At 39.6% G+C, this 16,700-nt stretch overlaps 1 protein-coding gene across 1 annotated transcript in view; it reads left to right on the top strand.

Annotated features, from left to right (window-relative positions):
• Window positions 1-875: 875 nt before the first annotated feature.
• Window positions 876-16,700, top strand: part of LOC118800298 (NACHT, LRR and PYD domains-containing protein 1-like) — a gene marked incomplete at its 5' end in the record, with an annotated part of 18,645 nt that continues 2,820 nt past the window's right edge. The window contains one exon of the mRNA XM_036560505.1: window positions 876-1,031. Coding sequence (XP_036416398.1) covers window positions 876-1,031 — 156 coding nt within the window. The remainder of the gene's footprint in view (window positions 1,032-16,700) is intronic.

Here is a 16,700-nt window from a genome sequence, read left to right on the forward strand (position 1 = left end):
TTTATCTGGAGTCCAGTCAGAAGATCATTACAGTGATCAACCTGACTGTAAAAAACAAAAAAAAAACTGCATGAATCAGTTCTCTGCAGTCGCTTCTGAGAGAGAAAAGACCTTTAGTGATTTTCTCACATGATAAAAGCTACTTTAGTGACTGTGTTTAGATGCAGATAAAGCAGAGCTCAGAGTCTAAGATCACACCCAGGTTTCATACTTCAGGTTTAGTAGATGAAGCTAAAGAACACCAAAGTTTCTCATAAATCATTTGATCTCTGAGTTCTAGACCAACGCATCAGATTTCAATTTTTCATGATCTAATCATAGAAAATTTGCGACAGCCTACTGAAGAATCATTACTGGGACAACACAGCTGGTCAGTCTGTCTACAGGGTCTTGATCATCAGAGGGAATGGAAATACACCGATCATGCATAAAAAAAAAACTCCAGCAGCACTGCTGTGTCTGATCCACTCAGACCAGCGCAACACACACTAACACACCACCACCACATCAGTGTTACTGCAGTGCTTAGAGAATGATCCACCACCCAAATAGTACCTGCTCTGTGAGAGGTCCATGGGGGTCTGCACCATCTGAAGAACAGTAGGTACAGAGGGGCTAACAGAGTATGCAGAGAACAGATATGGACTACAGTCTGTCACTGTAGAACTACAAGTGCACTAGATAGTAAGTGGAGCTGATAAAAGACGATGAGCGTAGAAGAAACAGGAGGCTGGTCATATGTTATGCCTGATGTGTTATAATTGGGTGTCATCAGATAGCTATGAAGTTTATATATGCTTCCTAATACTCACCTAGAGGTGAGCATGTACAAATGACTGTGTTATTGTTCTCTCCCAGACCTGATACTGTTGTAGATTCCAAAGGAAGCTGGGCAGCTTGCCTCATTCTCAGATCAAAGGAACTCAAACACTGAGAGAATTGGACCTGAGTGACAATTCACTGTGGCATTTGGGAGTGAAGAGGCTCAGTGTGGGACTGAGAAGTCCAGACTGTAAACTGGAAAGACTCAGGTAAGATCACCACTTTCTCACTGAGGATGTTCACACACACACAGTCATTTTCTAGTCTTCTTCTTCTCAACACAGATGAAAGAGCAGTTGTGAATGCAATTATAACGATGAGGAACCACTAGAATTCAGAACCCACTGCTGAGTCTTTGCATATTCAGGGGAAATTGTTGATTAGGGGAGTTGAGCCTGTGTAGACAGCAGAGAACACGCCAGTTCGTAGAACACAGGGTGGAAATACTGAAGTAGATCTCTGTTCAGAACACTTACGGATATGGAGATTTGCTACTTTAATCAAGTAGAAGATCTACTCCATTCAAATGTTCCAATAACAATAAGACATCATTTTCATGATGCTAGTGATTACACTGTTGGTTGAAAATACATGAACTGTGTGCTTCATAGCCAGTATAGCCACAAGATGGCAAGCATAACAGAAAATAAGCATGTGCCATAAAAATCAATAAAATACATTTTATTATAAGCAACTTATAAGACAGCCAGTTTAAAGTGCGTTTACATAAAAATAAATTAAAATATAAAGCAAAGAACAGAAAAGCAGAAAAAAGAACAGAAAGAATAAAATTAAATGATCAGAAAATAAAATGACTAGTTAATAAAATAAATAATGAGAAAAACCCAAATGATGGAAAAATAAAATAAATGACAACGTATTTAAAGTAAAGCTTGTTAAAAAGATGTTTTCAGATGTTTTAACCTGTGACGAATGAGATATAGCCTATTGTAAGAGGTAATGAGCCTTCACCACAGTTCAGAAAGCGTATTCAATGTTACATTACTATGGAAACCCAAAAGAGCATATAGCCTAGTATCAGTTCGGCTCGAGACAAATGCACATGGACAAGTTTCGCTGCAATCGCTATCCTAGAACAAGAGGTCTGACTTTAATAATATTCCTCAGATAGTAGATTGTAACCTTTGTAACCTTATTAAAGTGAGAGATAAGATTCAGAATTTCAGGTTAAAGTCCTTGATTTAAGCTGCAAGAACACATATTTTGACATCCTAACACGCAGTTTTTATTAATCCGTCAACACTATAGTGTAGTTCCATTAACTGGAGGCAGCCGCCAACTACCCACCTAGCAAATAAGTTCTCATGGCCCAGATCCGGTGTGATTCCAGTTTTTCCAGCAGATCTCGGCTGCGGATCCGAGACCCAGAATACAACATTGCCTGCCGGGCCTGAAGCTGGCCAGGTACCTGCGATGTCGTTAGATGTTGAGCCGAGTATAAGGCCCAAACTGATCCAGAACGTAGCAGAGAGAGCTCCCATCATATTACCCCCCGTGTCAGACAGATGCCATAATCAGCCGAAGAAGCACAACCAGACTACGGGCCAGATGAACGGAAGCGTAATATGTAGATTAAGCTTGTGTTAAAATACAATTATCATTCATAATAATTACCAAGTAAATTGAAGTCTCTTTTACATTTACATGCCAGAAGTGAATTAGTGAAGGCCACCTACCAAAATATAGATTACATATAAAACAAAATGTGACCTGAGTGTTGACCACTAGAATCAACAACAGTGTCCTAAAACAGAAAACAAAAGACAACACTGATTAAAGTTTTAGATATTTTAATAATTATGCAATCACAAAATGTACATTCATAACTCCTCAATTTAGCTATAGTACAGGTGAATTATAATTGACATATATAAGTAGAACACAGCTAAACAATCTGTATTATAGTAGAATATGGTAGTCTATGCATACAGACCTGCACAAATTAAACAAATACATGAATCCCATTCCAGTGCAAGCTAGAACCATCTCTTGATGAGTCTTTCAGTGTTCCCCCCCCCCCCCCCTGTTGTTTGATACACTGTGGGGTTCCTCTCTACAGCAGCTGTTCAGGGAGAGAAGAAAGGATAAATCCCAGTTAACGTCTGGAACATTGTGGTCGTATCTAGAAATGTGGAGACCGTTTCTATACAGAAAATGAGGACCAGAGATTTTTAAAGTTGCTAGTGAGAAGAGATGGGCACATTTTTTGATTTACTCTTTTTGCCAAGAACAGCTCAAATTGATGCCGGGCTGCTTTTTTGCGCCATATCAGTAACCGAAACACTTAAAACATGTTCATAACCTCATATCTGTAATATTAAACAAGTTGAGACTCAGTAAAGACAGCAAAGAGAGGAATAAGCCACAGACTGCTGCCATCTACAAGCTGCTGTTATACCTGGGTTAGGTAGCAGAACATGCCACATGTTGTAATAATTGCAATTAACGTAAAAATATTTTTTAACAAGAAAGCAAGGATTACTTATGTTGAAAACAAAGGCATGACTTCGTTAATGACCTACTTCATAAAGCAATAGCGTATGGTTTATCACGATATATCTCTCCTAGCAGTATGGGCGCCGCAAATAGTCACATGGAAGAGTTATGTATAATGTACCATCAATACACCTGGTTTAACATAATAAAGTATTGATAGATAAACCAGGTATTCCCTTGAGGAGAGGTCTAGAAATGATTAAATGAACACACTGACATATGTAAAACACTGATTGGATCATTAATATTAAAACTAACAGAATCTTGTAATTGGCCTACAATTAAGGATTTCCGGAGAGTTAATAAATGTTTACTCCCCAGATAAATAGCTTTTTAAATAAAATATACTGCAAGCACAGCGTCCACTTACCACAACCATGAGAGCAGCAGAAGACTGCAGGTGATGGAGTCGCCTTCCACAACAGAAATCTAAAATAAAAATTACATATAATCATAAATAATAACCCACATTCAAAAACCAACTAATCACCTTTAATTAACATACACTCTGATTATTCTGACACGATTAGTTTTACTAGGAGATGTGGGGAAATGTAATTGTACCCGATAAGAAATCTTATAAATCAGTATATCAGTAATGTGTTTAAATGATCAAGGTGAGAGTGCTACTCTATTTACGCACTAATCAAGTTCAACACCAAAAAGCAGATAATATATATCGGCTAATGCTCACACGCCCAGAAAAACATGTCACACATAATTTATGTTAAGCATAAATTCATCATCTACCGTTCAATACCTACCTAGCTGTTATTTACGTGAACGCAGTGTGTTTTAGTATAGGGTTAGTAGCTTAACTGGGGAGTGCCCCTGTAATTCAAATGATTATGATGAGATCTGTGATGTTAACCCAGTATGAATGTCCATTAATCCATTTCCTTAGTTTTTACATGTGTGAAGTAATAATTCCAGAGTGAATTATGTTCTATAATTCCAGCTCTATCGGTAATAAAGTCCTGTTTTAATCCACCTCACAGTAATGTAACAAAATCTGCTGATAGACATGGGAGACACATTTTTGGTGATGGGCTAAGAAGAAAGAGGAAGAAATAATAAACTATAATAGATCATATATATATCTATATATATAAGGATCCTCTTCCTAAGAGCAGCATATTTACATCAGCCATGTTGCGGAACACATTTGCGAAATGATGTTAGCCCACTAAGTACTTGCCTAATGCTATACTACCTATGTAGTCAGGTATTAGTTAGTTTATGGTTCGCGTTGTTGTTTATTTCTAGCTTTTAAAGGCATAACAAGAATGCGCCGTACACACGAAAAACGAGCGCACACGACTAAAGAAAAAAATATAAAATAGTAATGAGATTAGACGGCTCGAATGTAAAATATGGGCGAGGCACGACGTGCAAGCACAGGCACAAGTTACTTTATGCGACCGAGGTGTCTCTTTATTAGTATAGAGTATTGCCACATTAAAAAACGCAACAAGATTCCTTTTTACCCTCAAAACAAACCGTCACACTGCGGACTGCTGTTCATTCTGGATCAGTGAAAGGAGCACAGAGAGCTTCACCACCTTTATATGAGACTCACATACAGCTCGGATATGTTTAACTCTGTTGAGCTGCTTTTGCTAACACCATCCGTGAGGAAGCAGAGAGCAAATCGCTGGTCAGACAGTTCTGTCTGCTGGTCGTCACACCGCCAACAACAGAGACCAGAGTGGAGTCACTCTGCAGGTCAAAGTTCGCCAAAAGTGAACAGAGGCTGAAATAGTACATATTTGTAGAAACCATCTGAAAATGTGCTTAGTGTGAAAGAGATCGTCATCATTTACACAGCATGAACGGCTGAATCATCAGTTACACACATGAGTTTCGCTGACCTCATCGTTGTACACACATGCACTGATCATCGTTTATACAACTACATAAGGACCACTCATACGAATCCAAGATATTAACACACGATAGCCGGGATACATCGTTTACACACATGCCTCATCAATCAATTGTACACACATGCCTGATCATCGTTACACACATGATCTCATCATCATGTTTACAACACATGAAACGTGATTCAATCGTCAATACTATACACACAGGCCTGCCGACGAAAATCATCGTTTACAGACAACATGCTAGATTATACATACAGTCTTACAATCACAATGACTGATCATCATTTACACAAACATGCTGATCATCGTTTACACACATGACTGATCATCATTTACCACACATGACTAGGAGCCATACAGCATTAGCATCGTTTACACACATGAAGCCTAGACGTCAAATGTTTACAACAATCGCCTGATGTCATCGTTTAACACACATGCCTCATCAGCATTAATGACAACAAGCCTGAGCATCGTTACTATTACACACAACGATGACTGATCATGTAACGTAATAATACAACAGACACATGCTGACATTAAATTTGAGATGTAACGGACCCACAAGAGAGCTGATCATCATTTAGACACATGACTGGCAATATCATCAGTTTAACACCCACATAAGAAACTGATACATATTTACACACATGACGATCACAGATTTAGCACACAAGATGGACAGATACATCGTGTTAACACACATGAACTGATCATCGTTATGACACAAACAAATGACTACACAAATGACTGTGAATCAGCGGATATCTGACACCCAATGCAAACTGATCATACATATTACACACGAGCGTGCAGTCAGCATTATAGCACACATAGTGATCATCATTAACACACAAACAATATGGCCCGGCTAGCTCAGCATCATGATATAAACAACAGAGCAGCTGAATGCATCCTCTAAAACACACACCACATGAGGACTCATAGAAGGGCATGGACTCGGAAACGATTGTTTACACACACGTTAGAACAGAGTGATCATCCATTTACACACCAGACTGATCAGCGTTTACACACATGACTGTCATCATTCTCACACACATGACTGATCATCGTTACACACATGACTGCTCCGCCGGTTACACACCATGACTGATCATCATTTAACACACATGCCTGATCATCGTTTTACACACATGCCTGATCATCGTTTACACACATGGCTGAGCATCGTTTACACACATGCTGATCATCAGTACACACATGCGGATCATCGTTACACACGTGCATGATCATCGTTTAACACACATGCATGATCCACGTTATACACACATTGCTGGGTGAACATCGTTTACACACATGAATACTGATCATCGTTACACACATGATATGATCAAACTGGCGTCTAACACAACAATGACGGACCATTTCGTTGGATACAACACAATAGACATCGATCAATCCGTTAAGTACACCACGAATGAGCATAAGGATGACCATCGTTTGACACACATGCTGATCATCGTATATAACATGATCACAATGCTAGAGAAATCATAGTTTGTACACACATGCCTGGATATCAATCAGTACACACATGATGATCATCGGTACGACACATGATCTGACCATCGTTTACTATTAAACACATGCTGATCATCGTTTAACACATCATGCACTTGGAAAAGAGTATCGTCTAAACACAATGACTGACCATAGTTTACACACATGTGATCATCGTTACACACATGACTGATCATCGTTTACACACATGCCTGATCATCAGTTACACACATGACTGATCATCGTTTACACACATGCCTGATCATCGTTTACACACATGACTGATCATCATTTACACACATGCTGATCATCATTTACACACATGCTGATCATCATTTACACACATGCTGATCATCAGTTACACACATGCTGATCATCGTTTACACACATGCTGATCATCGTTTACCCACAAATGCTGATCATCGTTTACACACATGCTGTCATCGTTACCCACATGAGATGACAACGTTTACACACATGCTGATTCATCGTTTACACACATGGACTGACCATCGTTTACAGACACAAGACTGACATCAATCGTTACACACATGCCTGATCATCAGTTACACACATGACTGATCATCGTTTACACACATGACTGACATCGTGTACACACATAAGAGCTCGATCATCGTTTACACACATGCTGATCATCGTTACATCCAGCTAGGACAGACAAGAATCGAAGTACTAGAAACACAACGAATCGCAATATACACCAACATGAAGCATGATTTACATAGTCAATGTCCAGTACAGCCACATAAGCACAAAGAAAGGGCCAGTCTAAACGATGATAGTTAACACACATGACTGAACACGCATCGTATAAAACAACAAATCATAGCAGAAATTGATCATATCAGAGAAGTAATATAATACGACGAGAACAATGAAAAACGAAGACCATCGTTAAACACACATGGCTGATCATCGTTTACAACAACATGCCTGATCATCGTTTACAAGACAGCTCTTAGATCAACTCGCTTACAGACACATCGACCCGACCCATGCAATCATTCGCCTAACCAACATTAGCTGATCATCGTTTAACACAGGACTGACCTCGTGACACACATGCTGATTCATCGTTTACACACATGACTGACCATCGTTTACACACATGCTGATCATCGTTTACACACATGACTGACCATCGTTTACACACATGCTGATCATCGTTTACACACATGACTGACCATCGTTTACACACATGCTGCTCATCGTTACACACATGCTGATCATCGCTCACACACCTGCCTGACTGCATCGTTTCCACACATGCTGCACCATCGTTACACACATGCTGATCATCGTTTACACACATGCTGATCATCGTTTACACACATGACTGATCATCGTTTACACACATGCCTGATCATCGTTTACACACATGCTGATCATCGTTTACACACATGCCTGATCATCAGTTACACACATGCTGATCATCGTTTACACACATGACTGACCATCGTTTACACACATGCTGATCATCGTTTACACACATGCCTGATCATCGTTTACACACATGCTGATCATCGTTTACACACATGACTGACCATCGTTTACACACGTGCCTGATCATCGTTTACACACATGATCATCGTTTACACACATGCTGATCATCGTTTACACACATGACTGACCATCGTTTACACACGTGCTCATCGTTTACACACATGATCATCGTTTACACACATGATCATCGTTTACACACATGCCTGATCATCGTTTACACACATGCTGATCATCGTTTACACACATGATCATCGTTTACACACATGCCTGATCATCGTTTACACACATGATCATCGTTTACACACATGCCTGATCATCGTTTACACACATGATCATCGTTTACACACATGACTGATCATCGTTTACACACATGCTGATCATCGTTTACACACATGATCATCGTTTACACACATGACTGATCATCGTTTACACACATGATCATCGTTTACACACATGCCTGATCATCAAAATAACTTAGTCACGGTAAACACTCCACACCAGTGGCCCTCTCTGTAAACCCCCTGTGGTGCCGGTTTTATTGGCGCCAAAATAAAACAGACACTGACAAACCAAACTAACTTTACCTTCATTTCTAAAGCAGGCAGAAAGAAAGATACCAACAATTAGCAAACTCTAAATTAGCTATTACTGACAGAAGGAGAATAATCACCCTAAAACATCTTTATAGAAGCCTGTCCATACAGACTGTGTCTGCTGAGGAAGCTGAAACAGAGAGAACTAAACACAGGGAAGTTAGTCTAACCTAGCGTGCTAGCTAAGGTTGAAATATCTGGGCTGAATTATGAGTCCAGTCTTAAAATGAGCTAAGCTTAAACTGAACTGTTATAAGACCACAGCGGCTGACCACCCGTCTCTTTACTGAAACGTCAGCAGCTGCAGCTCAGATAAGAATGTTCAAGTTAGCGTTAGCTAGATAGCTAACTCTAGCAGAAGGCGATGGCTAATGTTAGCTAGCATGAGGAAATGGACTGGTTTGGTTTTGAATGAAAACTACATTCAGCTGCTGCTAGTTAGACACAGGAACTGTACAGCGGAACATCAAAGAGGGGAACCTCATTTACTTTAAAAGGTTCCTGAACCTGGAGCTACAGGTGACTCCACCACACACTGTCCTCAGTGACCACAAACTCAGCTCACTCCTTTTGATCAGCACCGAGAGCCAATCCCATAAGGCACTGCGGCTTCTACAGAGAACTAGAACAGTTGTGAACGACACATGAAGGAACATCTTCACTCTGAGTGCTGCAGTTTTACAGCGGCTGCTGAATGTTGAGTGAATATTTTAATTTAAAGTCTCTGAACATTCTCAGCTGGTCAGCCCATTACAGTGAAGGCAGAATCTGGTGGAGTGGGTGCATCATTATATTTCTGATATTCTAAATGCATTTTTATTATTATTATTGTTGTTGTTGTTGTTGTTGTTAACAACAACAACAACAATAATAATAATATCATATTAATCATCCATAACAATAATAAAAAATAAATCTCTTCATGGTGGGTTAAAAGAAAGAAGGTAATTGTTGTAACAGAAATGTAAAATCATGACATAAACAAAATACACACACATTTTCTAAGCTGCTTATCCTTCTGGGTTGTGAGGATGAACAAAATAATGAAATATGATAATTATCATCAATTGAAATGGTTGTGAAAATAATGAACATAGTAATTAGTAATATTAAATTATCCATCCATCCATCATCTAAACCGCTTATCCTTCTGGGTTGCGGTGGGGTGCTGGAGCCTATCCCAGCTGTCATCGGGCGGAAGGCAGGATACACCCTGGACAGGTCGCCAGTCCATCGCAGGGCATAATATTAAATTATAACATAGAAAATAAAATGCATAAAAATAATTTAAAAAAATAATAAACAAATGTATAAAGCTATTGATAAGTATTTAAAATATGTAAAAATATTATTATTATTATTATTACTTCTACTACTACTATTATTATTATTATTATTATTATTATTATTATTATTATTATTATTATAATGACGACTGCTTTTGTCCAATCCACATTATCAAACTTCACAGGACATCAGGCCGTGTGGCAGCAGGCTCACTGTTAGTGTACTACAGTGCTGCTGCTTTAGGTGCATTAAGGTGTGTTATTAAGTGTTACAACACAGTCTTTTGAGAATGACTAGCAGAAAAATGGAGGAATCTGATTGGTCCTCAAACCGGACTGCTTTGTGAATTGTGACTCGGCTCAGATCTGGCGCACCATTAATGAGCCGGAATACACTCAGACAACAGAGCCCAGACTCGGCCCGAGTCCGGGATACCGTCTGTGTGCTGAGCCAGAACATAACCGACAGTGACGACGCTCAGCCAGAATCGGCCCAGATCTATCTTACTACGTGGGGAGTCTTCAAAGGCACGTCTCTGTCTTTGGGCAGCATTTTAACCGAAAAGGAACCTTAGTAGGCATCGCATTCGGAACAGAGCTTCAGAGCCATCATACGTCATACCCTAAGACAAGCAGAGCCAGCACAAATAAGCATTTGTGGTATTTATTCTAAAAACATTTTATTTCTGAAATTCTTCATCGTCTGGTAAGTTAAAGTAGTAGTTTTATTATTAAGGGAGAATGTCAGTCTGTAGCACTGGGTCCACCGTGTTTTCCCCCAAATACACTGGAAAAATTAACTGCCTTTCAAAAAGCGATTCTAAATAATGAACAGCCAGTATATTAAACTGGATTCTGTCTTGTTTTGAAGGACCAGCACGTTTACATAGCCAGCCTGCTAGCTAAGCTAACTAACATTAGCTTTACCTAACAAGAAACGGCCGCTCCATCTGCCTTATTCATCAAACTGAAGTGATGGCATCCTCAGCCAGTGAACAGCATTGTGGGGTTGCCTTCAGTGAGATTTATGTCGCCTTCTGAAATCCTGACTGAAGTTTTTCTAGTGAGTTATTAGGTATTAATTATGCTTTTAAATGTTTAAAACTGATTTTTAAATCAGGTCTAAAATGACTCAGTACAGTGGGATCCATGTTACCATGTTAGGGCTTCACCAAAGCCGTCTTAAAAACATCTGGGAAAACACCAGTTGACCGAGAGCTGAATTGTTTTGATTTGTGTATAACAGCTCTAAGTTCCTTATCACTGATAACAGTAGTAGACGTCATAGACGGTGTAGGTGGTGGATCAGGACAGTCATACATCATTTGTCTAATCAAAGCAGTTTTCTGTAGAAAATGAACTACAAACACTTCACAGCTTCTAGACAACATAACCTCACGAGGTAGTTAGTATAAGTGTTAGGGTTAGTTAAGCACTCAGTAACGGAAAAGAGCGCTTTGCTATTTTATTTGTGTTTGTTAATTAGACTAGAGAATTATGACTGTCTTGATGTTTTTAATGTCAGTGTTGTAAATCGAAATCTGTTCCTTAAGAAAATCACAATATACTGGCAGTTAGTTTTTTCTCCAGATGTGTTCAGCTGTCTGTATCTCTCAGGCTGTATTTACACCTTTGGTGAAAACTATGTTCAAAACTCAAAATTAAAATTCTTTTTAAGAACTTAGTGGCGTTACTGTTGAAGGGGTTGTCAATATGCAAATTGAAATCACTGGTGAAATGTATTTTACTGTAGGTAGTGGATGCAGTTCACAGTAATTCTGCAAATTTCGCCAAGAAACAGAATAGAATTCAGAACCATCAGCCAACAGTGTTTGAACACAGAAGAATTAGACCTCCGCATTTAACCCATCCATGCAGTGAAACACCCACATACATGCACACTAGTGGACACACACACACACAAACACACACACGAATGAGAAGAGGGACGGACCGAGACTCTGACCTCTGAATGTTTACTTTAGCTCACAAAATGATTTTGATAGCTAAATCCAAAAATACACATTTCTAAACAAAACAGATAAAATATGTACCATTTTCTCAAGTGTTTACAGACATTTTTATTGAGCTCGTTTTTCTGAAACTCTAAACGCAAAATAAATAAGAAACTGCAAATTTCCACAAATCACTCTCTAAATGAATCACTGCACTCAGATCTCTCGTCTCTCTTTAATACAGTATATTTGTATTAGATGAAACACTTATGAAATCACAGGAGTAGAGCTTTGTAGTAATGATCTACACACTGATGTGCTCAGTGAGAAACTCAGCTCTCTACAGTGAGTTTAGGACTTTTATATATTCAGTTACACAGGTAGCTCAGGATTATTTTGCTTTGCTCAAAAGATTTCACAGCCGTCTGTGTCTGGGACTCCAACTGTTGACTGCTAACCAACAAGGGCGTCTGTTAGCTGATACAGCAGAATTAGCAGTTAGCGTTCTCCTCCAGGCATGTTGTGCTCTGCAATGTTGTTGTGTTAACAGCAGGTTGAAGATGTGGTGAAGCGCTATGTGTTTCACGTCAGCCTTCACATTCCTAGCTTGGTGGCATCAAAAAGATCATTTATTAAAAGAAAAAAGTTCTTGTCACTCATGTTAAAAAATAATTGTCCCCTAAACTTAATAACTGGATGTGTCACCTTCAGCAGCAACAACAGCAACCAAACATGTCCTGTACCTGGAGATCAATCTTTCACATGAGAATATGAAATGTAATAAATCCAGGAATGTCAATATTTTGTGCGGTTTTGTAGAGAACAAGGGTGGGGTGAGGAGGGACAACTTCAACATTCACAACCAAACAGTCATATGGTCAATTCAAATCAGTTCATTTTAAATGTGCAGTATTTATACACCGCGACCCAGAAGGATAAGCGGTTTAGAAAATGTGTGTGTGTGTGTGTGTGTGTGTGTGTGTGTGTGTGTGTGTGTGTGTGTGTGTGTGTTTATTCAGCACTTTTTAGAACAGACATCATCACAAAGCAGCTTTTGAGAAATTTGGATGCAGCTCTCTAATGAACACCAATGAGGGAGACAAGCTAGATTTCCATTCACATATTTTTATGCATATTTTGATAAATTGAGTTAAAAAGACTTGATAGAAATAGAAATAGCAAATGTTAAATAAGCCAAATTCAAACACAAGTTTTCATACTTGGTTGAAGCTGATATTTTTGCAAATAAAGTCAAGTCTTTAAAGTGGTCTTTATTGTCATTCCTCAATTTACGCTATACTTCCAAAAGTATTCACTCACCCATCCAAATCATTGAATTCAGGTGTTCCGATCACTTCCATGGCCACAGGTGTATAAAGCCAAGCCCCTAGGCCTGCAGACTGCTTCTACAGACATTAGTGAAAGAATGGGTCGCTCTCAGGAGCTCAGTGAACTCCAGCGTGGTACCGTGAATGGATGCCACCTGTGCAACAAGTCCAGTCGTGAAACTTCCTCACTACTAAATATTCCACAGTCAACTGTCAGTGGTATTATAACAAAGTGGAAGCGATTGGGAACGACAGCAACTCAGCCACGAAGTGGTCGGCCTCGTAAAATGACAGAGCGGGGTCAGCAGATGCTGAGGCGCATAGTGCGCAGTAGTAGGTGTAGCGGGACAAGGCCTCAAAAGCACATAATTTCCCACTTACTGTAAGACACGGATATTTAAATTAAATTCAAGTGAGGGCTTGACCATGGTCCACGGAACAGAACCAAATTGAAGTTTTTTCATATGCACACCGTGACAGAGATGACTGTAATAAAGGGATATTTATTGATAGAAGTATATAAACAAAAAGCAATGGGTTACAAAGGTATATAGGCACTAAATATTGGATTACTAGTTATGGAAAGAAACCAGAGATATTGAATATACTGAACAAAAGTACTCATATTAGCTGATTTTCCAAATTATGTGGCTTTTGAGCAGCAAGCAGAACAACCCTGACACTAGTGTAAAGCTGGCCTAAGTGTCAATAAAGAAAAGCAAATCACAGTAAGGCTGAGACCACAAAGGGCAGCGCGAGTGAATCTACGACCTGGATGCCTCAGAGCTGCGGTGATGCACGTGTCGCGTTGAGGGGAAGAGAGGCCGCTGCTGGCAAGGGCTGGAGCAGGGTCCACAGGTCAAAGGTCAAAGCTGTTGGACGCCTCAGAGCCGTGTTGATGCACGTGCCACGTTGAGGAAGAGAAGCCGCTGCTCACACAGGCTAGGAAGGGTCTGCAGGTCAAAGGCAAGGCCGCAAGAGGTGTGAGCCCTTGGTCGACACTGTGGACCGGACCCCACTGGCAAGGCAGGCTTCTTGCGGTGCTTGGTGGCCTCTCCGGTGAGGAGCGCAGATCTTCTTGGCGATGGAGGCAGGCGGTGGTCGGAGCAGGCTCTTGATGTGGATCTCAGTCAGCACTGTTTTGCCTCTGTTTCTGTTCTAAAACTAGGTTCTGAGCGGCCTCTCGTCGGCAGTTAGACTTTCAAAATGGATTAACGAAACTTGAAAAACAAACGCAGCCAGATGCAGCTCTTCAATAGTCTAACCTTACAGTTACACTTTAATTACTGAGTAAATGAAACAAAACAGATTAAGACACAAGACAAACAACTAACATTTAAAATCTGCAGAACTTAGCTAAAGTGCAAAAACGAGGAGAACGGGCTTCTCTACTTGGAGTTTCGTTAAGGTTACATCATGTTGGCTGTCTCGCTCCCTTCAGGGCCAACTTTCCCTGTCTCTCCGTTTCTTGTTCTGTTCTCCTGTCTGTTTCTGCTCCTTGCTGGCTTTAAGGAAAGAACTTTGAGGGGCGGAGCTAAGGCAGGGAAAAGGTTTTGGTTGGTTTGTTAGGTTGCATATAATAAATATGCAATTTCTTTGAATGCTGCTCAAGTGTCACATAATCCTTTGGAGATTCTGGGTGTGGTTACACTAAAGTAAAAGAAACTCACAAGCATGCAGTCTCACATATAAAACATTACTGTTTCCATAGTGACTATTACAAATGACTATGGAGCTTACAGATCATTATCCCTTAACGTAAACCATGATATGGTTACATACAATTAGTTGAATCCTTAACCATTCTAGTCTTATAAGAAGTAGGAACTTCTTAGACCAGAGAATTAAATTGTTAAGACAATTTCGAGGTTATACGTCACATTACTATTTCTAAACAATGCTTACACAAACGGTTACGTAATAACTCAGAGTAAAATAAGTGAGTACATTATCATCAATATTTCTGTAGATATGTTGGCAGAAACTCAATGTTTAAATGTACATAGTCACACAAGCTACAAACATTAGAATCCTACTTCGAATAGCACTACAAGAAGACTTGCAAGAAAAGCAATATATAAGATTAACTGTAATTAATAAACATAAGGGTTGTATGTTTCTCAAACAAAAGAAAAATTAATAAAACGGGTGAAATGAACATAGTTGCGAATGATCAAAGATCAACACAATAACATAGATCAATGAAAAAAGGTTGCAATTCAAGGATCAAGAAAATAACTACTAGAGTATAACAGAGTATACTGTAGAGAGTTTGGTGTTAATTTCCTTTGGCAGGGATTAATCGATTCATGTCTGACAATGCAACATGTTAACAGTAACAGAGGTGTTCCTCACAGTTTGATAAAGGAAAGGCATTTGATTGATACTTTATTAGAGATCATATTGTGAATAATTTGCCAGAAAGCAGGGCTCTCAGGAGCCTAGTCTCTGCACAGACCCACGGTTTACGAGACTGAAGGAATGCACTGAAGAGTATCTGGCCACACCGAGGGGTCTGCTCAGGGATCCGTGAGGTCTCAACAGTCCCCTCACCCAGGGTTGATTGGTGGGCCATCCTTGGCCTTTGTTTTAGATAAGATGTCTCTCTTTGTGGGGGAAGGTGAGATGTATGGGTGTGAGAGAGAGGGAAAGGAATTTTCAAAAGTCACAATTTATCGGTATCCAAAATTTACTTCTGTGATGTCCAAAGGTCTCTTCAGGATGTTTATAAAGGGGTGGCATGAAGTTCCATTCACTTGCACTTAAACTGTTAGTCAAAAGGAAAAGGTCTTCAGACCGTTGGGTCAAAGTAGATCTGTTTTGAGGTGAGCCACCTCCCCTCCCCACTTCTGCTCCAGGTTGCCAAAGGGGAGGGCAGTTGGGGGTTGCGAGACGTGTCTTTAGCACTCTTTAACACTTTGACCCGGGGCGCACAAACTTTTGCGTATGAGTGTAAATTGTGAACAGAGTGTAAATCAGAACATGTGTTTGTGTTTCTGCTGTTGTGGTTTATTGACTCTGTGAATGAGCTGCAGGTTTTTATTGTTCCTCATGTTCCAGTTTGAGTGTGTTAATGATGGTGAAACTGTGTTTTGGGTCTATTTTGCTTCTACAGTGTCTCAGAATAAATGAGCTGAAAATCAGTGAACTGTGAAAACAGTATTTTCAGAAACTGTAATGTTAATATCAAATATTTCAAATAATCAAATCTCTCATGTGGAGAACAACATTGAGTGTATTGCAACTTTTTCCATTTGTGTGT

Source organism: Colossoma macropomum, unplaced genomic scaffold (genome assembly GCF_904425465.1).
Source record: "Colossoma macropomum unplaced genomic scaffold, Colossoma_macropomum, whole genome shotgun sequence".
Taxonomy (NCBI): Eukaryota; Metazoa; Chordata; class Actinopteri; order Characiformes; family Serrasalmidae; genus Colossoma; species Colossoma macropomum.